Genomic DNA, 25,313 nt, shown 5'->3' with positions numbered 1-25,313 from the left:
TATTTAAGTATATCTTTTCATGTGACAACACTGAAGAAATAACACTTGGCTACAATGTAAAGTAATGAGTTTACAGCTTGTATAATAGTGTAAATGTGCTGTTCCCTCAAAATAATGCAACACACAGCCATTAATGTCTAAACTGCTGGCAACAAAAATGAGTACATCCCTAAATAATAATGTCCAAATGGGGCCCAAAGTGTCAATATTTAGTGTGACCACCATTATTTTCCAGCACTGCCTTAACTCTCTTGGGCAATAGAGCTTTACAGGTTGCCATTGAAGTCCTCTTCCACTCTTCCATGATGATGTTACCGTGTTTATGGATGTTACAGATCTTGCACACCTTCACCTCCCATTTCAAGCCCCACAAATGCTCAATATAGGTCTGGAGACATGCTTAGCCAGCCCATCACATTTACCCTTAGTTTCTTTAGCAAGGTAGTGGTCATTTTGGAGATGTATTTGGGGTCATTATCATGTTGGGATACTGGACTGCAGCCCAATCTCCAAATGGAGGGGATCATGCTCTGCTTCAGTATGTCACAGTACATGTTGGCATTCATGGCTCTCTTAATGAACTGTAGCTTCCCAGTGCCGACAGCACTCATGCAGCCCAGACCATGACATTCCCACCACCATGCTTGACTGTAGACAAGACACATTTGTCTTTGTACTCCTCACCTGGTTGCAACCAGGGGTGGGCTACTGCCTGGACCGGGGACGACGACACAGTGGGGTAGCGAAAATGGAGCTCCACCCCAGAACACCCAATTTGCACTGAAAGATGTTGAAAGAAAATGCATAAGCCACGCCCACAGTGTGGTAGTAAAATTTTTGATAGTCCTTCACTGGTTGCAACCACATATGCTTGACACCATCTGAACCCTCAGAGAGGGTCCGCAACTTGGGCGTCCTCCTCGATCCACAGCTCACATTAGAAAACCATCTCTCAGCTGTGGCGAGGGGGGCGTTTGCCCAGGTTCGCCTGGTGCACCAGTTGCGGCCCTATCTGGACCGGGACTCATTGCTCACAGTCACTCATGCCCTCATCACCTCGAGGTTCGACTACTGTAATGCTCTCTACATGGGGCTACCTTTGAAAAGTGTTCGGAAACTTCAGATCATGCAGAATGCAGCTGCGAGAGCAGTCATGGGCTTACCTAGGTACGCCCATGTTTCACCATCACTCCGCAGTCTGCATTGGCTGCCGATCAATTTCCGGTCACAATTCAAAGTGTTGGTTATGACCTTTAAAGCCCTTCATGGCATCGGACCAGAATATCTCCGAGACCGCCTCCTGCCGCACGAATCCCAGCGACCGATTAGGTCCCACAGAGTGGGCCTTCTCCGGGTCCCGTCAACTAAACAATGCCGGTTGGCGGGTCCCAGGGGAAGAGCCTTCTCTGTGGCGGCGCCGGCTCTCTGGAACCAACTCCCCCCGGAGATTAGAACTGCCCCTACTCTTCCTGCCTTCCGAAAACTCCTTAAGACTCACCTTTGCCGTCAGGCATGGGGAAACTAAACATCTCCCCTGGGCATGTTAATTTATACATGGTATGCTTGTGTGTGTGTTTGCTATTACATGGGGTTTTTCTTAAATCGTTAAATATTTTAATTAATTGGATTGTTGTGACGGTTTTTACTTGTTGTGAGCCGCCCCGAGTCTTCGGAGAGGGGCGGCATACAAGTCCAACTAATAAATAAATAAATAAATAAATAAATAAATAAACCAAATAAGTTTATCTTGGTCTCATCGGACCACAGGATATGGTTCCAGAAGTCCATGTCCTTAGTCTGCTTGCCTGCAGCAAACTGTTTTCAGGCTTTCTTCTGCGTCATCTTTAGAAGAAGCTTTCTTCTGGGACAGGAGCCCTGCAAACAAATTTGATGCAGTGTGTGGCATATGGTCTGAGCAGTGACAGGCTGACTCTCCCATCCCTTCAACCTCTGCAGCAATGCTGTCAGCACTCATACATCCATTTCCCTAATCCAACCTCTGGAATGATGCTGAGCACAGGCACGCAACCTCTTTGGTTCTGAGTCGAACCTGTCCTGTTAAACCACTGTATGGTCTTGGCCACCAGGCTGCAGCTGAGTTTCAGGGTCTTGACAATATTCTTATAGCATAGACCATCTTTTGTACAGCCACAAGTCATTTTTTCAGATCCTCAGAGAGTTCATTGTCATGAAATACCTTGTTGAACATCAAGCGATCAGTATGAGTGAGAGCGATAACACCATTTTTTTTCCAGGTATAATTTTTTTTAATTTCTCCACCATAAAGTAAAACAATACGTAATTATAAACACAACAACAACAACAACAATGCTAAAATCAACAATATATAAACTTTTCTTTTCTTATTACTCCCTCAATGGAGGCTCTTATCCTTGTCTAAAATTTTCTATTAATTTTATACACCATAATCAATTCTTAAAAATCTAAGTAAAAATTTTCCCTCACCATCTTACTATAAAAGGTTACATCACATCAATGCAAAGAATAATAAAATTACTAAAATCTCCACATACAATCCTATTAATAATTAATATTAAAGATCAAATTACTCTAATACTAAAATACCAATTACTCTAGGTTGCTTTTAAGATCTTAATAGAATAACATATTAATTATTAAAAATTGTTAAAATTATAAAGTGCTAGGTTATAAAGTGCTAAAATATAGGAAATAATTAAGGTCAATTGTCCATCAAGTCAGCAATACAGCACCAGTTCTAAAAAAGTGAGTTCTGGAAAAAAGATTCTGTGTTCCGGGAGAAAAAAAAATTAGTGTTCAGGAAGAAGTCCTGGCATATTGTTCCCCAGGGTCTTTGGTGCCGGCCACTGCCACTGGCTGGCACTCTCAGGTCTTTTATCTGGGTCCACAATCGCCTTTGCTCCTCCACTCCTGCAGTATTTCCAAGTCTTTACCTCTTGACTGAACCTCTTGCCCCATTCAAGATTCTCAGTGATTTCTCCATTACTCCAACTTTGATATTTCTATCACCTTTAGTGGTGTGTAAAGCTACATACTTGCACAAACATAAACAGAGTTTCTTTGCAAGTGATCATCAGAAAGAATGTGAGGAGGGCAAACATAAAAAACAGGAGCACAGTAAACATGTTCCCTGTGTATAAAACTTTAATGAACTGAGAAAAGGAACAAATTGATATTGTCTGTCTGTATTCAAGAAGTATTTTCAAGAAATTTTAGAATGTTTACTCCTCTAATTAATCCTAATTAGTCAATCAATTAATCAATTAGATTAATTGATCTAATTAATTAATCTAATTAATGCAATCCTGGGTTGCATTAACAGAGGGACAGAATCAAGAACACGGGAAGACCTAGTACTACTTTATAAGGCCTTAGTAAGACCACATTTAGAATACTGTATCCAGTTTTGGTCACCATATTATAAAAAAGATATTGGGACTCTGTAAAGAGTGCAAAAAAAGAAAAAGCAACAGAGATAATTAGGGGACTAGAGGCTAAAACATATGAAGAACGGTTCCTGAAATTTGGTATGTTTAATTTAGTTAAAAGAAGAATTAGCAGCGTTTGAAGAGCTGCCACAAAGAAGTGTGTGTGTGGTGGGGGTGGTATTTTCCAAAGTATCAGAAGGCAGGACAAGAAGCAATGAATGGAAACTAATCCAAGAGAGAACAACCTACAACTAAGAAGAAATTTCCTAACTAGTGAACCTATGGAATGTCTTGACTTCAGATGTTGTGGATGCTCCATCACTGGATGCCTTTAAGAAGAGATTGGACAACCACTTGTCTGGAGTAATATATAGTCTCCTGCTTGAGATTGGATTGCAAGATATCCAAGGTCCCTTCCAACTCTGTTATTCTGTTTCTGTTTCTAGTTATCAAGTCTTTTTCTGACTTTCCAACTTTCTTTTACAAATTTGCTTATATATGGACCAATTCTTTCCAAACATCCCAATGGGAAAGTGAGTTATAGAGATACAGTCACAGAAATATCCTTCTTGGGGAAGAATGAGAGGAAAATGAGGAAATGGGTTTTGTGATGTGGGGATACAAACTCTACCACTTATGTATTCATGCTGATTTTGTCATCATTGTGGTTTGGGAACAGACCCAAATGCATATGGACCATTTGTTAGGTCAGACAATCTAGTCTGCTGGTGAATAACATTATTTTTCTTCCAGGATCATAATGCTATTGTACTATTATTGTATCATTATTATCTATTCTGACTTTGGAGATCAAGTTACTCCTCAGTTCATCACCAAAGATATTGCAATGCAGAAATACTAAGTCAAAATCACAGTAGAGAGAAAAGCAATATGTGTATTGTTGGGAACCATTCTTATTTATTTCTTTACATATTTATATGTTGATGTATATGAGTGCATAGGGGGCAGCAGATTAAAATTGCATATAAGTGCTTGTGTTCACCAGATATATCATTGGACCCAAAAGAGTTAATTATCTCTTTTTGTCCTATTTCCTTGAGCAAACTCTCTTGAGGTGGCCGGTTGTGTAATGCTCATGAATGAGGAAAGAGGATATCTGCTCAACGGGAATATTTCCTGGGGCACTAATTAACAGTCCCATTAAATACATGTTTATCAGAAAAAGCCATTATTGTTTGTTTTAGTGGTTCTGTAATCTTAAACCTCTCTAGAGCTATGTCAGGCATTTCTGATCTATTCTCAGAACTCTACCTGAAGCCCTTCCACAACAAATGGATGGTGAAGGTCAGGATGTTTCAAGATAGGCTCCTTTATGAAGGCCTGCTTCATGGCCTGTACAATCCCAAAATAAGTGCAGCACAACCTGAATTACTTTCAGTGCTGAGCATTTATTGGGAGCATCTTGCATATGGTGATAATAATATCATGAAAAAACCAATATCTCCCTATCCTAGTTTTTTGAGAATGACTCAATAGTTGTATCTATTCTCTCAATGATTTGATGCACATCTTGAAACTAATACAGATATTGGCAAGGGCAGAAGGATTCTTCCAGTATCCATGAGCAGAGATGAGGTAAGAGTTCAACAGCCTTACAGGTAGCTTGAAAACTCAAATCATTTAATCAGCTACAGCCTCTCTGTTAACTTGCAGAAAAAGACAAGTAGGCATCATTCTTTTGGAATTCACCATTCATGTCCAACAAATGAGATGGATGAAAATTTTCAAGATGCTCCCAGCAGAGAGGATCAAAATGAATCAAAACCAACAATGGAAGAACAGTTCTATCCTTTAATAAAACAATACAGAGAGAAAAGGTGGATTTCCCCCCAATAAAGAAATAGACTGTTCTTAAGTCCTTCAAAAATAAGACTCCATGAATGGTGTATGTAATTTATAAAATTTCTTTATACATGGATTTTGCATATTACTCCTTTTTCTCTAATGAAAGAAAAACTTGATTTTGAATTATTTAAAAAATGTCCTCTAGTAGTATTAATACTGTACTACGTTGTTCAAAATATGTAAATTGCAATGTATGTAATGAAGAAAAAATCAAGATAACTCCTGCTGATACATTAAATGGATTTAAGACTAAAAAACCTTTAGAAGTAGTATTCGCAAATATAATTTATAATATATATATTATAATATAATAACCGTTCTTCAAAGAAACCTAGTTTAGGTGGAGCATATTATATACTAAGCATAGTGGATCATTATTCCAGATCTGGTTTCTGTTATTTCATGAAATCAAAGGCAGAAACGTATCAACATTTTTTCACTTGGTTAAAGTTTTTAGAAAGGAAAATCAATAAGAAAGTTATTAGTGTTGTTACCGACAATGATTCCGAATTTACTAATAACAGATTAGTATAACCAGGTTGCAAGGAGCTGGAATAGAACCAGTATTGGGTTCCTACTAGTGCACTTGGTGTCATTACACTGGTAGTTGAAAATGGAACTGCTCAGGAAGCCAAATCTTGCACAAGGATGCTTGTGCATGCAATATTTCACCAATTTTTGGTGCTTTTTTGCTTGCGCACATGCGGGGAAGCAAAGAAATTGCCAAAAATTGGCAAAATCTCACATGTGTGCATTCTCGTGGGAGATTTGGCTTTCTGTGCATGTGCAGAAGCCAAATTTTGCATGGGCGCATGTGCACGCATGCCGGTCACCCAGAGCTGTGCCTGCAACTGCACCAGTAGCAGCGGAAATGAGGAACCCCTGCCTGAATATAATATAGGCATTCTGCTCCTTATATACCTCAACATAATGCTTATGTTGAGAGGATTGGTCAGACACTTCAAGCTATGATTAAAACTATGACTTCTGATTTTGGTTTGCCAGGTCAGCTTTGGGGTGAAGCTCTTATGTGTGCTAACCATGTAGTTAATGCAACAACTGGAGAAATACCATGTACCAGGTGGCATGGAAGGAAGCCTGATTGCATACATTTGGTGCACCAGCTTGGGTGCATATTCCTACACAGATAAGAAGGAAAGGGCAACATAGGGCTAAGTTGTTGTATTTTATTGGATATAAGAAAAATGATACAGCATTTAAATTTTGGGATAAAGGCACTAAATATACATATACTAGTGCAAGTGCTAAGTTTATGGGGCATGTTGGATGGAATAGGCTAGAGCAGGAAGATGAAAGAATGACAGATAATATTGTAGTTGAGACTCCAATGCTTATGGATAGCAGTTCAACTAGAACAGTGATAGCGAACCTTTTTTGGTTTGCGTGCCAAAAGGGTGTGTGTACTAGCATGCGTGACATGCCCACACCCCTTCCCTTCCCCTGTGCATGCGCACCCCCCCCCACTGCCCGTGCACATGCACACAGGTCTTTTTGAAGCCTAGTAGGTGAAAAAAAAATCACCCAACAGACAAAACGGAAATTCAGAAAAACGCACTTCCGTTTTGGTGTTGTGCTGGTAAAAAAGTGTAAAAAAGAGCAAATGGGAAAATAGGGACAGGCAGAAGATGCTGGGTAAAGAGCAACCAGAATTGAGGGAATCATCTACACAAAAACCAAAGAGCAGGAGTTGGGGGAAAGTTAGAAAGGCAAGCTCACTTTGACTTCTTCCCTCCCTCCAAGCACTTTATTCCTTTGCCTTTTCTTTCCCTCCCTCCAAGCACTTCCTTTCTTGGCCTTGGCACTCCTTCCTTCTCTCCCTCCTAGGACCCATAAAGATGTGACTGGAGGAAAGGAAGGGGAGAGGGAGGTAGCATCAGTACAAATTTGGGGAGAGAAGACAGGTTCACTTTGAGTGAGATGTTTTCAGGAGCGAGGCTCGCCCTGTTAAGAGAGGGATAGAATCAAGATTATGAAAAATGTTAATACCGATTTGTAAGGCCTTGGTAAAACCATACTTGGAATACTGTACTGCATTCAGTTTTGGTTACCATAGAAACATAGAAACATAGAAGTCTGACGGCAGAAAAAGACCTCATGGTCCATCTAGTCTGCCCTTATACTATTTTCTGTATTTTATCTTAGGATGGATATATGTTTATCCCAGGCATGTTTAAATTCAGTTACTGTGGATTTATCTACCACATCTGCTGGAAGTTTGTTCCAAGGATCTACTACTCTTTCAGTAAAATAATATTTTCTCATGTTGCTTTTGATCTTTCCCCCAACTAACTTCAGATTGTGTCCCCTTGTTCTTGTGTTCACTTTCCTATTAAAAACACTTCCCTCCTGGACCTTATTTAACCCTTTAATATATTTAAATGTTTCGATCATGTCCCCCCTTTTCCTTCTGTCCTCCAGACTATACAGATTGAGTTCATTAAGTCTTTCCTGATACGTTTTATGCTTAAGACCTTCCACCATTCTTGTAGCCCGTCTTTGGACCCGTTCAATTTTGTCAATATCTTTGATGCAAAAAGGATGTTGAGACTCTAGAAAGAGTACAGAGAAGAGCAACAAAGATAATTAGGGGACAGGAGGCTAAAACATATGAAGAACGGTTGCAAGAACTGGGTATGTCTAGGTTAATGAAAAGAAAGACTGGGGGGGGGGACATGATAGCAGTGTTCCAATATCTCAGAGGTTGTCACAAAGTAGGAGTCAACCTATTCTCCAAATCACCTGTGAGTAGAACAGGAAGCAATGGGTAGAAATTAAACAAGGAAAGAAGTAATTTAGAACTAAACAGAAAGTTCCTGATAGAACAAAATCAGTGGAACAGCTTGCCTCCAGAAGTTGTGAATGCTCCAACACTAGAAGTTTTTAAGAAAATGTCGGATAGCCATTTATCTGAAGTAGTACAGGGTTTCCTGCCTAAGCAGGGGGTTGGACTAGAAGAGCTCCAAGGCCCCTTCCAACTTTGTTATGAGGATGAGAATAATAATAAAAATAACAGTAACACTAACAATAACAATGACGATGATTATCTAGAAACAAATCTTTAGAGCTTCATCATTTGGCACAAGTAAAAAATAGTACATTAAGAGTTACGAGAGGGGGAAAGAACATATATTTTAATCTTGCCAAAGAAGTCCCCTTTCTTTCTTTCCTTCCATTTATTTTTAAGCAGCTTCATCTTTAATCCCTTCAAATAGTGTCTTACAAGTTGGTTTCTTTCTTTTAAATTTTTTTTATTTTTCAAATTTTATGTTATAAACAACAATAAAACATGACAAAGTGTCGAAACAATAATTACACAGTTATATAATAAATCGTTTTTGATTCCCAGGTCATTGGATTCATAAGAAATTAGACAGTTCCATAAGTCTTTATGAAAAATTCCTTTAATCAGAAATAAAGATTCATATATTTCTGCAAACATACAAAATATACCATATACTTGAACTGTAGTCCTAACCTTTGAAGCAGACATATTATTTTTCCTTCCTTCATCATCTGTTCTTTAAGTTATTTGGAGTATCCCCAAGGAAGGTTTTAACCTTTCTTGTAAATACCACTATGTCCAACTCTGTCTGTGTAAAGTATATACTCAGAAAGCACCTCCATTTTCTAAAAAATGGGGCTGTGAACTTACTTTTGGATTTTTCTAATTCTAAGCATTCTACATGAAAGAGTCGTTTCAGTTGATCTATCACCATGCCCACCGTAGGGACTGCGAGTTCCAGCCAGCATTTTAGTAAACATGTTTTGCTAATTAGCTATAGAATATGCATTAGCTTAGGTTTACTCAGGGAATCATCATGTCCACAATGGAATAAACATAACTTAGAAGAAAGATTATTTTCTTTTCGCCAAATCTTTTAAATAATTTCTTCTGTTGCCAGAATTTTGACATATGGACATTCCCACAATCCATGAGGGGGCGGCATACAAATCTAATAAATAATAATAATAAAAAAGTCAGTGTTGGATGTTCCACACTTTGGGCATGCTGTTAATCTGTCCGGTCTACTTGTTGTTATTGGGAGATTGAATGCATATATACTGTAGTTCTATGTATAATTTTGAATTGAGTCTCACATCAATATTCATTGATCATGGCCTTGCGTAATGTATTCCATCCTTTAGGATTGTATCCCCAATGCCCTTATCCCCTAACTGTCATGCCCATGAGGAGAAGAAAGTTTCAGAATGTCTTTTCACATCTAGATTTCTCATATGGAGATACAGCATTGTCACTGTCCTGGTCCCTAGATTTAGTGAGAGGATTTTATCCATTTCATTTTGTCTGATTTCATTTTTTACATCATTTTAGGTACTAGAAAACCCTGTATTTCAGCATATGGCAATCCATGTGCTGATCCTAGTTGATATTTATCTAGTAGTTCTTCTCTATCTAACCATGTAGGTTCTGTTTCATGCAGGAGATGTTTTACTACTAGACATCTCTTCTGGCATTTCATCCCCCAGAGTTCCTCAGTAAACCAAGGAGATCTACAGGGTCTACTGCCACAGAGAGCTTGCAAAGGCGCAATTCGGTCTAGAGCCTCCACTGCAGCTCTGTTCCAGGCCGCAGGAAGAGACTCTGCCAAACTGTGTACTGTTATTCCAGGTTTCTCATTAACAGCCCCCAGTGAGAGAGGAAGGCAAAGTCAAACACGCACACACCAGCTCAGAAGAAATAAAAGTAATGATCTGAAACAGTGTTGAAAGCACACACGTTTAAGCAGAGGCAAATTTCTCTCACCCAGATTACAATCCTGCAATGCAGTCAAAATCAGGAACAAAACAGAGCAATTAAGGCAGCTGTGATTCTGCACAGCTCCCCCCTCTTTGAGTCCACAACAGTAAACTGTGAATTGTCCAAATGATTCAACAGAAGTCCTGAAATACTCCAAACCTTGGCAATGATCCTTCTCCAAATGAATAAACACCCATATGCTCACTCCCCAATGCCCGTAATTTATCATTAACCTAATTGCCTCAGCAACAGGTGTTCTCCCTTATCTCCGACAATACCTGCGCAGTTGGTCCCTTCTAGCCATGAGCCTGTGCATACGGGTATCTATCCACCGATCCTCCTCCAAGTCTGATGACTCACTAATGGGGTCATTAACTAATGGACTGGCTGCACCCATCTCTCCATCTGATTCTGCTTCCCCACCATCTGACCTTAGCAATGAATCTTCACTATCAGAAGCTGCTGGCAATAATACAAGTCTCTGTGACTCTGAGGATTCCCCTAAACTAACGTCCAAATTCCCTGTTGCAGGAGCTGGTCCAGAGCCAACCACAACATGTACGAGTGAATCCGGCGAAACCCAGAGCACCCTCTGAAAGCCCTCTGGCTTCATCAGGCACCTGGGGCAGAACCTCCTAATCGGTTCTGTCTCCCCTGCGGGGGAGGATTGAAGCCTTAAAATCCAGCCATAACAGAAATATCTGACCATGACAAAGGCAAGATATCTAAGCCCCTTAATTTCAGATCATTGCTCAACTGCTCTGGGAGCAATACCATATCAGGAGCGTGTCCCCCTTTGTTAGGCCCTGAACTATTTAGGTCAGGTCCATGGTTTCCATGGTTACCATGGTGGCCATGTACTCCCGCACCAACCCAGAGAATTCACCGAGTCATGGCAGATTAAAATCCCCCAAGACAATAAGTCTGGGGAATTCACTGCCAGCCTGGCTACCTCTTCAAGTAGCACAGGCAGGACTGTTGACACGCAGCTGGGAAGCAGGTACATTAGTAACAAGCCCATCTGTACCCCTAGGTCCAGCTTCACAAAGAGGGACTCACAACCCAATATCTCAGGAGCAGCGAGCCTGCATAGGCTTGTGGTTTTCTTGGCTATAATAGTCACTCCTCCCCCCTTCCCTGGGGTCGTGGCTGGTGCCACACCTGAGACCCAGCTGGGCTCATTTTTGAAAGAGGAAGACCCCCCCTCCCCCGGGCCAATATGCCAGGTTGGACTCCTCCTCCAGGAGTAAATCCTGGATGAGGGGAGCTTTATTTACAACTGACCTGGCATTAAGCAGCAACAGTCTGAGCCCAGGGTCTGGATTTTGCTTGTCATCAATCCCCCTGGGTTAAGGCAATGGGGCCGGAAAAAGGGATCACTTTCAAGCAGCGATTTCTAGTTCCCCGAGAGCGGCCTACCCCATGCCTCCCGCCATATTTGCCTTTCCCCAGCAAAACCGGAATATTGCAGCCCCTCACCACCCCAGAGATAGACTCTCCCGCTCCTCCTGCCTCTACAGTGCCAAGTGAGCTGGCCCTTCCAGTCCCCATGGGGATAACTACAGAGAAAATGGAAAAGTACACAGGTTTGAGGAGGTGGGTGCATATAGCACTGGTTCTATTATGTGGCATCAAGCAATGTAGATTGAGTCTCTTGGTTGAACTGGGAGTGTTAAAATTATATTTACATTATGTTAATTGAATTTTGGGTCTGTTTACAATTTGATTTTTTAAAAATTAATTTGTAGTTTTCCATTCAATGTTATCGCAACTTTGTTTCAGTAATCAAATGTTTCATTGTTGGACACCAGGGTAAGTGAACAAACGATTTCCTATACAATATTTCTAACACAGTTATATAAATTTACAATTTCTTCCCGCAAGTATTTCAGGTCCCTTAATGCAAAGCTTTCTGATCCTTTTAGAACCTTACATCTAGCTTTAAAAAATATAGGTATGGACTGGTGAAAGTTGAAACAATATTTATTTCTGTTGCTTATTTAAAATTTACGTTTGATGGCTCGTAATTTGCTATACTTCCCATTCTTCCTACATCCCATATACAAGTCCTCTAAGTCTATTTCTTCAGGGTCCATTGTCAATTCAAAAGTGAAATTCTGGAGCAGATTGGCAAAGAACAGGAAGAGTTCCATATCCGCCAATGCCTCTCCTGAACATGCTCTCTTCCCTGCACACAAACACACACAAAATGAAGTAGTTAATTGTCAATTAATTAATCAGTGACTCATTAAGAAGGGCAACTATATCAATCAATCAATTAATCAAATAAATATCCAAATCATTTATGCTTATAGAAATACAAGGTATTATCTTGGAAATAAGAAAGATATAGTGAGGAAGAGATAAACTTTTATTGAAGGTTGTGAAACTATTCTGTTTTTTAATACTTAAAAAAAAATTAACTTAAGATTAAATCAACAGACAGCACTTCCAGGGAAGATATCCAAATGTGGGTTTCAGCAGGTTCTGACCAGTTCTGAAGAACCAGTAGCAAAAGTTTTGAGTAGTTCAGAGAACTGGTAAATCTCACCTCTGACTGCCCCTGTCCCCATCTATTCTCTGCCTCCCAAGACCCAGCAGATTGGGAGCAAATGGGGATTTTGCGGTAACTCTCCCCTGGTGGGAATGGAGATTTTACAGTATCTTTCCCCTGCCACACCCACCAAGCCATACTACACCCACCCAGGCACACCCACAAAACTGGGAGTTATAAATTTTGAATCCCACTGATAGATATCCAACTGAAGACACTCCACAAACTAAGGAGACACTTAGTAGGCTGTTTCCTACAGCCCTCTCAAGATTACCTAAGCCAGTGGTTCTCAACCTGGGGGTTGGAACCTCTTTGGGGATCAAACAACCATTTCACAGGAGTTGCCTAAGACCATGGGGAAAGAGAAATTTCCCATGATGTTAGGAATTAAAGCTTCTATTCTGGCTGTATGGAACATATTTTTACAATCCAACCAAGCAGGCTTTTACAGTGAGGATGTTCCTCTCACCTTCCTGCCAATCAGCTTAAAGCTCTTTTGGGAGAATTGGTGCTAGACTTATGGTTGGAGGTCACCACAACATGAGGAACTGTATTAAGGGGTCATGGCATTGGAAAGGTTGAAAACCACTGGTAATCTGTATCTCCTTTTAGTTGCTCCACACATAAAAAATGTATGTGGAAGGGGGGAAATTGGGGGACAAGAAAATTCAATGTATTGCCTCCAATTGCAAATTGAGTCTTTTACAAGATGTTAAAGTTTGTTAACCACTTTGGATACTGTCTATTAACCCTTTCATATAAGTTAAATACCTTCATAGAAACATAGAAACATAGAAGTCTGACGGCAGAAAAAGACCTCATGGTCCATCTAGTCTGCCCTTATACTATTTTCTGTATTTTATCTTAGGATGGATACATGTTTATCCCAGGCATGTTTGAATTCAGTTACTGTGGATTTATCTACCACGTCTGCTGGAAGTTTGTTCCAAGGATCTACTACTCTTTCAGTAAAATAATATTTTCTCATGTTGCTTTTGGTCTTTCCCCCAACTAACTTCAGATTGTGTCCCCTTGTTCTTGTGTTCACTTTCCTATTAAAAACACTTCCCTCCTGGACCTTATTTAACCCTTTAATATATTTAAATGTTTCGATCATGTCCCCCCTTTTCCTTCTGTCCTCCAGACTATACAGATTGAGTTCATTAAGTCTTTCCTGATACGTTTTATGCTTAAGACCTTCCACCATTCTTGTAGCCCGTCTTTGGACCCGTTCAATTTTGTCAATATCTTTTTGTAGGTGAGGTCTCCAGAACTGAACACAGTATTCCAAATGTGGTCTCACCAGCATTCTATATAGTGGGATCATAATCTCCCTCTTCCTGCTTGTTTTACCTCTAGCTATGCAGCCAAGCATCCTACTTGCTTTCCCTACCGCCTGACTGCACTGTTCACCCATTTTGAGACTGTCAGAAATCACTACCCCTAAATCCTTTTCTTTTGAAGTATTTGCCAACACAGAACTGCCAATACAATACTCAGATTGAGGATTCCTTTTCCCCAAGTGCATTATTTTACATTTGGAAACATTAAACTGCAGTTTCCATTGCTTAGACCATTTATCTAGTAAAGCTAAATCATTTACCATATTACAGACGCCTCCAGGAATATCAACCCTATTGCACACTTTAGAGTCATCGGCAAATAGGCAAACCTTCCCTACCAAACCTTTCCCTATGTCACTCACAAATATATTAAAAAGAATAGGACCCAGAACAGACCCTTGTGGCACACCACTTGTAACCTGACTCTGCTCAGAATACTCGCCATTAACAATAACTCTCTGATGTCTACGCTTCAGCCAGCTGCAAATCCATTGAACTATCCAGGGATTAAGTCCAATCTTCACTAATTTATCTATCAGCTCTTTATGTGGAACCGTATCAAAGGCTTTGCTGAAGTCCAGGTAGGCAATATCCACGGCACCACCTTCATCCAACACCTTTGTGACATAGTCAAAGAAATCAATGAGATTAGTCTGACATGATTTGCCTTCAGTAAAGCCATGCTGATTTGGGTCCAATAAGTTATTGTTTTTTAGGTGCTGATTTATCCTCTTTTTGAGTAGAGTCTCCATCATTTTAACTACAACTGATGTCAAGCTAACTGGTCTGTAGTTACCAGCTTCTTCTCTACTGCCCTTCTTGTGAATAGGCACAACACTGGCCATTCTCCAATCCTCAGGAACTTCTCCTGTTAACAAGGATTGGTTAAACAAATCAGTCAGGGGGGTAGTAATGACAGTTCTGAGTTCTTTAAGAACTCTGGGGTGGATGCCATCTGGACCCATTGCCTTATTTATCTTTAATCGTTCAAGTTCTTCTAAGACATCGGCTTCTAAGATCACTGGAGCTGAATCCGTACAGTTGGAAGCAATGCTATATCCCTCTATAGTATTATTTTGTAAGGTGTCTTTTGAGAAAACTGAACAGAAGTAGCTATTGAAATGGTCAGCGATCTCCTTATTCCCATTAATGCATGTATTATTCCCGGTACTAAGCTTCGTGATGCCGCAGCTTTTCTTCTTCTTATCATTAATATATCTGAAGAAGGTTTTATCCCCCTTCTTTACCGATTTGGCAATTTCTTCCTCTTTTGAGGCTTTAGCATCATATATTATCTGTTTCGCCTCCTTCTGTCTCATTTTATACACCTCCCTATCAGCTATACTTCCAGACTCTTTATACCTCCTATAGGCAGCCTTTTTTTTTTTTCAAAGAGAGAATGCTGCAAATACCATTATATTAAGAAGGAAATAAAATGAAAATCCAAGAGAACAATTGGATTAACCCTGCTGTTCTGTTTCGGGTCTATTTGACCCGAAGCCAAGTTTGAGTCCTTTTAAAAAAATTTCCCTGCATATCTGAAACTTGAAATTTCATGACTATTCATCATTTCAGGGGTTCTCTCTATGAGAATTTTTTTGGGGGGGTGGGGGGCTTAGTTTTTGCTGGGCAAAAAAAGTTAAAAATCTTCTGTTCCCGGGTCACCCTGACCCGGACCGAAAACTCTTCATTTGCAGTGCTTATGTTTGGTCTTTTTGAAAGCTTTTTTCACTTGGAAAGTAGTCTGAACATTTCTGCACACAATGATATGAAAATTGAAATGAAAAAAGTAAATCTTATTGGTTTATTTTGCTGATATAATGCACGCCCCCCCCGTTTTTATGAAAGTTTTTTCCAATTTATGAATAGTTTCGCTTGCAAAATGCATTCTATTTTACTGAAGTTGGTGTGGGATTGGTAGCTTGAACATTTCTGAATATAAGAAAAATATAAAGGAACTGAAAAAAATGATTCTTACTGGTTTTCTAACATCAGAAATAAGGCCTTCCCCCCCCCTCAGCTGTTTGCAACCATTTTCACTTTTTATTTTTTTATGCTCCAAATCCGAAATATTCTTTAAAATCTTAGGCATTCATTTACTCAATTTAACAATGCTGATCATCAAAAAAATATTTGTGGGGGTGGGGGGAAATTTTTTTTTCTGGGCAAAAAAAAAGTCACGTTTAGTCTGTTCGGGTCATATAGACCCGGACCAAAATGATTTTTTTTAGGTACTTGAATTTGGTCTTTTTGAAAACTTTTTCAACTGGAAAACTAGTTTGAACATTTATGAACATAATGATATGAAAATTGAACTGGAAAAATTGAGACTTATATTTTTATTTTGATCAAAAAGCCCCTCCCCCCATCCTTTCTGAATTTCGTGTCAATTTCTATTTTTTAAGGCTACAAATCCCCAAGGAGTTCGCCCCCAAAAGGTTTGATATACTAAATTGAACATTTATGAATATAAGAAAAAAATAAATGAACTGGAAAAAATGGTTCTTATTGGTTTATTTTTGCCACAAAAGGGCCACCCCCCCCCCCTCGGCCTTGCTGTGTGCCATTATTGTCACTTTTTATACATATTTGGCTAGAAATATTTGGAATATCCTTTTGAAAATCAACCACATTGTAGCCAGAGAACTAAGTTTATGAAACAAATCCATTTTACTAAAAAAAAGTATGTAAGTTTGAAATTAACAGCATAATTTTTATATAAATTGAAATAATTGAACATGGGGGGAGGCATACATTTATGTGCAAAATAAACCAATATGCATCAATTTTTCCAGTTCAATTTTCATATCATTATGTTCAGAAATGTTCAAGCTACCAATCCCACACCAACTTTAGTAAAATAGAATGTATTTTGCTAGCAAAACTATCCATAAAGTGAAGACTATTTTTAAAAAATGGGGGGGCGTGCATTTCATCAACAAAATAAACCAATATGCATCAATTTTTCCAGTTCAATTTTCATATCATTATGTTCAGAAATGTTCAAGCTACCAATCCCACACCAACTTTAGTAAAATAGAATGTATTTTGCAGGCATAACTATCAATAAACCTAAAAAAAATTCACAAAAACGGGGGGAGGCATATTTATGTGCAAAATAAACCAATAAGGATTAATTTCTTCAGTTCAATTTTTATATCATTGTGTGCAGAAATGTTCAGACTACTTTCCAAGTGAAAAAAGTATTCAAATTGACCAAACATAAGCACTGCAAATGAAGAGTTTTCGGTCCGGGTCAGGGTGACCCGGGAACAGAAGATTTGTAACTTTTTTTAAACAGAACAGCAGGGTTAAAAAATATATTTTTTTGCTGAACTTATGGAAGGGACTGTATTGAAGTAATTTGTAGCAATGATGAATAACCATCTGAATGGATTACAGAGAAAGATTGTTCTGTATACTTAAAAAAGAGTAGAGTTTATTAGACCAGGGTAAAGTGTGATATGTTGTTATTTTGAATGGCTCTTTTTGGATTTACCGATATATATTTCAACTTTTCATAATTTAAAATATTGTAAAATATTTTGGAATATTTGAATTTTAATACTTTCTCTCTTTTTTTTACTCTTTGTATTTGTATTTTTTACTCTTTACTAGTCTGTTAGCTTTTTAAACCAGTGTTTCCCAACCTTTTTCGAGCCGCGGCACATTATTCACATTTACAAAATCCTGGGGAACATTGAGTAGGGGGGTGGGGGTGGGGGGGGGGCGGGGGACTAAAAATGTTTGGACAAAAAAACCCTCTCTTCCTCTCTTTCGCCCTATTTCTCTCTCCCTCCCTCTTTCTTTCCCTCTCTCTCTCCATCCCTCTTTCTTTCTTCCTCCCTCTCTTTTTTGCTCTTTCTCTCTCCCTCCTTCCCTCCCTCTTTTTCTCTTTCTTTCCTTCTTTCTCTCTCTCTCTCTTGCATTCTTTCTCTCTCTCTTTCTCTCTCCCTTGCTTTCTCTCTCTTTCTCTCTCTCTTGCTTTCCTTCTCTCTTTTTCTCTCTTGCTTTCTTTCTTTCTTTCTCTCTGTCTCTTCCCCTCTCTCTTTCTCTATTTCTAGCTTTCTTTCTCTCTTGCTTTCTCTCTCACACACACTCTTTCTTTCTCTTTCTCTCTTTTTCTCTCTTGCTTTCTCTCTCTCTCCCCCTTGCTTTCTCTCTGTCTCTTGCTTTCTCTCTCTCTCTTTCTCTCTTGCTTTCCTTCTCTCTTTCTCTTTCTCTCCTGCTTTCTTTTTCTCTCTCTCTTGCTTTCTTTCTCTTTCTTTCTCTCTCTCTTCCTCTCTTTCTTTCTTGCTTTCTCTCTCTCTTGCTTTCTCTCACACACACACTTTCTCTCTCTCTCCCTTGCTTTCTCTCTCTCTCTCTTGCTTTCCCTCTTGCTTTCCTTCTCTCTTTCTCTCTTTCTTTCTCTCTCTCCTTCTTTTTCTCTCTCTGTCTCTCTCGTGCACCATGCCGGCAAAAGAGAAAGAGAGAGAGAGAGAGAGGAGAGAGAGTGGAGGGCGGCTTGTCGGTCCGCTGCCCCCTGGATCAGCGGCCCCGCATGGCCCCAGTGTGGACTCCACCGTCGTCTTCGCCTCTGCCTAAGAGGCAGCAGCCACATTCACCCCTTCGCCCTCCCAGGTGTCCATGGCGCTCAGCACCTGGCCACACGCCGCCTCCGCCTCCCAGTACCCTGCCCGACTTTTACCTGCAGGAATGGGTGGTGGGGCGCCATGAAGGGTGGCACTTGAAGGCCACCACGGCGCCGTTGTTGTCATCACAGTGCAAAGCCACGCAGTCCCAGATCGCTTGCTTCTCTGGCCAGCAAGCCGGCTGCTTGGGAAAGCGGCGCGCTTTTTAAACACATGCTTTTCAAATGCGGCGCTTTCCTGGGCAGCCAACTTTTCTGGCTGAAGAAGGGAGCGATTCAGAACTGCATGGCTTTGCGCCACTTCAAAAATTTCTGCAGGGGGGTTCCTAATGGCTGTGCGGGCGCACACCCACGCAGCTTAGAAGCAACAGTGGCCGGCGCCCTCCCACCGGGCCCCAAAAGCTCACTTGCCATCACCGCCAGGGAAGCTCCAGCCAGGCCGGGCTCGCAGCACACCTGACCAGGTCCCGCGGCACACTAGTGTGCCACGGCACACTGGTTGGGAAACACTGTTTTAAAAACATTGTAATTCTAAACTTCACAATAGTTTTATTATGTAAAAAAAGCAATCACCATATCACTTCTGGTTCTAAAAGACTGAACACTCTCCATGTTTCAGTCAGATTATCTCAATGAATTTGCCATTTACCTAAGCATGTTCTGGGGATGCTTGTTTTAAATCTGCAATCAGGTATACCCAGCAGCAAGGGTAGGCAGAAAGAACAGCCCCCTCAGCATAGGTGGGGTAACAGTTCAGAAATATTATAGGTAATTTTGAACAAACCATGGAGACCTCAGAACACTAAATCAGCCATAACCCGTATGTTACCTGTAGAGAAAGGAATGTAGGCATCCTTCTTTTGGAATTTACCCTCCTCGTTCAAGAAATGACCTGGATCAAACTCTTTAGGCTGTTCCCAGCAGAGAGGATCAAAATGTACTGAAACGGCTAATGGAAAAACAGTTGTGCCCTTTATGAAGACAAAAATACAGAGATCAAAGGTAGGTTTTCCCCCATAATGAAACAGACTATTCTTAATTCTTTTAAAAATGAGACTCCGTGGATCATATAAAAAGTAACATTGATACAATTTGCAATATTTCTACATGTCTGGTGTTTGACCAAGTCACGGGATTAAAGACCTTAGGAAAATTATGTTATTTGAAGTGTAGAGCATTTTAAAGTTATTTATTCAAGAGCTTACTCCTTTTCTCCAACCGAAGAAAAGCCTTATTTTGAAATTCCACCTAATTGTGTTAATATTGTATTGCCTTAGTACATTATTTTTCTTTAGAGGCTTTAACACATAACTATGCGGTGTTCTTTATCCAAAATGCTGTTGGGGGTTTGAAACATTCCAAACCAACACAGAAGACTTGGACAGAGACAATGGAGGCCTACTTAATTCATTACAAGTAATCCTTGATTACAAAGTGTTTGAAGTTACATTAATGCTGAAAAAAGAAAATTATGAATGTTTTTCACATAACTGTTACAGCATCCCCACGTGATCAAAATTCAGAGGCAACTGATTCATGTTTATGTTCATGTTTCAGTGTCCCAGGGTCATGTCATCACTGCTTTTGACTTCTATTTGCAAAGTGAAGCCAATGGGAAAACCTGATTCACCTAACGAGAGCCATTAACTAAATAATGTTGCATGTGTTCTTTACAATTCTCTGACAGACCTTCCTTTCAGATTGTTTTTTCTTGCAGGCATTTCATTGCCAGATTAATAATATCATCTGCGCTCTAAAATGGAAAATTAAGTTGGTTTGCTATTTTCAGCCTTGTGTGGATTTGGAGAGATTTCCCCCTATTTGACTGTTCCTGCTTAGTTTGCTGTTGGTTGGAGGAGGTGTGATGATTTATAAATTAGCTTTATTACTGCTGCCATCTGCTGATGGCTCATTTTTCAGAGTGCCAAATTTCTAGGAATTCTGTTCCGTTCTGCCTTTCTTGATGTAAGGAATCTACAAGTTTCTGAGCTGAAATTCTAGTTCAAGGAGTAAATCCTGGATGAGGGGACCTTTATGTGTTTTGTAATTTAAAAAAAAAAAATCATTATGTCACAGACAATTGAGAGATCCAATTTGTTTCTGCTATTGCTATTTACTTATATAGCTAGATTATAACTATATTTATCTAACAATACAGCATTTTATATCATCACAGTTAAAATGATAGCACATAACATTTACAAATCATTATGACGGTTGAAACATTTTAAAAAAATACGGATACCCAAACACATTTAATTAGAAGTCAAAAAGAATAAACAAATCCCTGCAGCTTTCTTGGCAAGATTTTTCAGAAGTGGCTTGCCATTGCTTCCTTACTAGGGCTGTGAGAAAGTGACCAGCCCAATGTCACCGAGCTAGCTCCATGTCCAAATTGAGACTAGAACTTGCTGTCCCCCTGTTTCTAACTGGGTACCTTAACTACTGGACCAAACTGGCTGTGTTTTATGATTGATGAAAAGCAAATATAAATTAAAAAAAACATATTTGATACTCCTACTTTTCCACTATCAGGAAGGCAGAATTCTAGAATTCAAAGGAGGCAGGCTATTCAGTGATCCATCATTTTACTGTGCTTCCTTTTTACATTCAAGGGAAAGATTTCCAACTTATGTTGGCATACATGTTCATGTACTTTATGCAACAGCTATAGCCAACCAATAGATGACAGTTTATACGTTTGCATCTATGGCTATATTCTATGTCCTTTTGTTCAAGGTAGAGTTTCCTGTTTCCTGCCACAGTAAAGCAGAAAAGCCCATCTGGACTGTACACTTCATTTGGTCTGTAGGGCTATATAAACAGAATTTTTAACAGGTTATGGGCCCAGTCATAACAAATAAGCAAGCAAATAAGTGCAAGATACAGCAACAGAAAGAAGACTGTAACAGAATTTAAAATTGGCCAGTAACACAACTGAAACAAAACTTTCATTTGCAAATCTGACAAACCAGAACTACCAGTCTTGGAATTCAATTTGAAGATGTTGCTAATAAGGAAAGGTACATGGATATGTATAAATGAAGTTAGGCTAAGACTGTAAGCTAGGACATTGGCTCTCCAAGATCTTCAAGCAATTGACATAACCACACAACTTCTTGACTGGCATGGGCAGCAGCAATGTAGTCTGCTTCTGTGGAAAACAAAGCCACTGTGGTCTAATTCTTGTTGGACCAAGATATAGGACTGTTTCCTAATGTAAACAAGTTGTTGATATGCAAATACTTAGGTCACTTGTCCAGTCAGAGTCCGCATATCCTACAAGATTCAAATCACCATCTGCAGAAATGTCTTACAGATTCACACAATCTGCTCAAGCATGAAATTTAAAAATAAACAAAGTCTTACTAGGCGACAGATTAATATGAAGCAGATTTGACCCATGTCTATGCTGAAAATATGTAGATTTTGAATATTTGTACATAATACTTTATGTGGATGATTTGATTGTTGCTCACAAAAGAGATATGAAAATTGTAGAGTTGACTGCGGTGCTTAAATAGCATTTTAAGACTAAAGATCTTGGAGATATGACATATTACCTAGGAATTAACATACATGTAAAAAAAGATGGTGTAAGTGAACCACATCAAAGATACTGGACATCATTCAAAAGAGTCATGAGATATTTCAAGCAAACACAGGACTTGACCAGTGTAGGGTTCCCAAAATTTTACTACCACAGTGTGGGCATGGCTTAGGCAGGATGCCCTGCATTTTCTTTCAACATCTTTCAGTGCAAATTGGGTGCTCTGGAGAGGAGCTCCATTTTTGCTACCCCACTACCCACAATTTGGCCAGTATCCCACTCCTGCTTGAGTCTAGAGGTATCTGTAGGTTGTGGTTTGAACCTCATAGGTTATGGACTCTGATTGGGCAGGTGACCTAGGTACTCATAAATCCACAAGTGGTTACCTGTTCAAATTAGGAAACAGTCCTTCATCTTTGTCTAGCAAGAAGCAGACCTCAATAGCTTTGTCTTCTTTAGAGGCAGAGTATGTTGCTGCTGCCTATGTTAGTCACGAAGGTCCATGGTTACGTCAATTGCTTGAAGATCTTAGAGAGCCATTATATCCTAGTTACAATCTTATATGAGGACAATTAAGGATGTATCGAACCTGCCAACTAATGAGAAGATCAATTCAAGAACAAAGCACATTGATGTAGGACATCGTTACATTCATGATAAGGTTGATCAAAATGCAATTGTGTTTATGTATTGTGAATTTAATAACAGGAGTGCAGATGCTTTGACAAAACCATTTACTAGAAAGAGAGTTATAGAACTGAGATCCAAAATGAGACTAATACAAGGAGAAGTTGTTGAGCGGATGTGTTGGAATACATGTTGATATATTTTATTCAACTACTACAGCTAAGCAGTAGATGGCAGTGTTTATAAATTTGCATCTATGCTAATTCTCTGTCCTTTTGTTCTGAAATAGAATTTCCCTTTTCTTGCCACTACTGTTAAACAGAAAGGCTCATGTCGACTGTACACTTTGTTCGATAGGGCTATATAAACAGAGTTTATCTGTAACAATTATGAATGAAACGTGAACAAAGTGTTCATTTTCTTACTAAACATCCTCGGGTCAGTAATGCAAATAAAAAAGAATTAACTTAGCTAAGAACCACAATAGATACCAATGAAACTCAACAGGACGGGAGATGTTCGAAACCTGATCGAAACATTTAAATATGTTAAAGGGTTCAATACGGTTCAGGAGGGAAGTGTTTTTAATAGGAAAGTGAACACAAGAACAAGGGGGCACAATCTGAGGTTAGTTGGGGGAAAGATCAGAAGCAACATGAGAAAATATTATTTTACTGAAAAAGTAGTAGATGCTTGGAACAAACTTCTAGCAGACGTAACTGAATTTAACAGTAACTGAATTTAAACATGCCTGGGATAAAGATATATCCATCCTAAGATAAAACACAGAAAATAGCATAAGGGCAGGAAATAGCATAAGGGCAGACTAGATGGACCATGAGGTCTTTTTCTGCCGTCAATCTTCTATGTGTTAGATTGTGTAAGATTGTTGATGAAGTTTGCAAATAAATAATGTATTCTATAAAATCCAAAAGCGTAAAATTCAACGACGTTCACAAAATATAAACAACGATTATTGGAGAAGGTTTATCGTACTGCAATTATAGATCTACATGCAAGATGGATCATAGACACTGCTCTGATATTTCACACCTTTGGGATGAAGTGTCCTTTGAAAATCACATCTTGGGTTGTCATACGAGGGATGCCATTATTACTTGATTGCAGAAAACGTAGGACCTCATGAGCAAATGCATTGACGTACGGCAGCTTTATTCTGTCCTCTATGGAGGGGCTACGGTTTGCTCCCACAACATCATCTATTTCTTCCTGGGCTTTTGCTGCAATAAATCATATTTTTAAAGCAGAAATATTAATTTAAAAGTTATCTCAGACTCAAAATGCACAGAGCTTTAGTTATGGATAATCAAAAATGCACTTTAGTTTCTTATTTCCCAATTTCACAGATGTTTGAGCTCATTCACAAACATGTTTGTCATGTTTTGCTCCCATCTTGGAATTTGGGGGGGGGGGGGAAGCAGATCAACATAAAATACACTTTCCCACCATGTGCCCTTAAAGAATAGCTAAGCAGGCCATTCTGTACCACTGTCCATTTCACTTGGATAAATACATCACAAATTCCATGCAGAATATGGTCCAAAGTGGTAGATGCTTTGAAGATTCATTCATCCCATCCAATCATTTCCGGAACCTGCTATCTTCCCTGCCTACTGTACCCAGTAATTTATCCCTTGGTGGCATTGTGGCTGCCCCAGTCAATGTGGCAGCAGATGGCAGCAAAATGAATACCAAACTATAGCTCTTTTCTCCTGGCTTTTAGTCAATCAATAGTTCAGTAATAATTTTGAAGAATCTTTCTGTGTAGCAGAGAACAGTCACTATCTTGCATCAAAATCCCTTTCTTGAACTCTGGATCTTGATTGTAATTAGAGATGGAGAATTTGCTGTCATTCTATTTTTCAGGAAGAGTTTAGGCAAGAAAATAACTCTGAAATACTGACCAAGTGTGACATGGGTAATCTAGTGGGGTTTTTTTAATAAAAAAACCCCACACACCATGATCCAGGGGACATGCAAATCGTTGCAAACAATGCTTAGACTATTGTAACATTTTTATTAGCTTCCTGTTATTTGAAATCTCTTTAAAAGATTAATTGGGAAGCTGTCATAAACACATTGGATTGTCACTAGAAATATCTGGAAACAACATGTAAAAAAGTGGGCAAATCCCAACCCGTAGTTTTTCTTTGTATCTTGAAATCCATATCTGACAGAGAAAATATAAACAAAGATTATCACTTTATTTACCTTGGACATTTGGAAACCTTGCTAGAAGGTTAAGGCCAAATACGATGAAACTGCTTGTGCTATCTGTCCCAGCAATGAAAAGCTGAAACACAGACATTACCAAGTCTTCAGCAGAGAGCACAGAAGAATCTTTTTCCTGTAAGATAAGACAGAAAAATAAATAAAGAGGCAGCAATTTGAAACACACTGCTTCATTATCATGTTATGAAAATTCTACCTACTTCTCATTTTACTTTTCTTTCAGATCAATTTACAGTGTTCCCTCGATTTTTGTGGGTTCGAACTTCACGGAAAGTCTAT

The 25,313-nt window shown here is 39.3% G+C and overlaps 1 protein-coding gene across 1 annotated transcript in view; it reads right to left on the bottom strand.

Annotated features, from left to right (window-relative positions):
• Nucleotides 1-377: 377 nt before the first annotated feature.
• The window catches only part of LOC139159442 (cytochrome P450 2H2-like), a 59,226-nt gene continuing 34,290 nt past the window's right edge, over nucleotides 378-25,313 (bottom strand). The window contains exons 6-11 of the mRNA XM_070736759.1: nucleotides 25,014-25,149; nucleotides 23,835-24,022; nucleotides 19,434-19,575; nucleotides 12,086-12,262; nucleotides 10,353-10,728; nucleotides 378-648 (exon numbers count right to left, since the gene is read on the bottom strand). Of these exons, the coding sequence (XP_070592860.1) occupies nucleotides 378-648; nucleotides 10,353-10,728; nucleotides 12,086-12,262; nucleotides 19,434-19,575; nucleotides 23,835-24,022; nucleotides 25,014-25,149 (1,290 nt within the window). The remainder of the gene's footprint in view (nucleotides 649-10,352; nucleotides 10,729-12,085; nucleotides 12,263-19,433; nucleotides 19,576-23,834; nucleotides 24,023-25,013; nucleotides 25,150-25,313) is intronic.

The sequence above is a fragment of the Erythrolamprus reginae genome, chromosome 2 (genome assembly GCF_031021105.1).
Source record: "Erythrolamprus reginae isolate rEryReg1 chromosome 2, rEryReg1.hap1, whole genome shotgun sequence".
Lineage (NCBI taxonomy): Eukaryota > Metazoa > Chordata > Lepidosauria > Squamata > Dipsadidae > Erythrolamprus > Erythrolamprus reginae.
The sequence above is the reverse complement of the archived record's forward strand: the minus strand, read 5'-3'. Positions and strand labels throughout refer to the sequence as shown.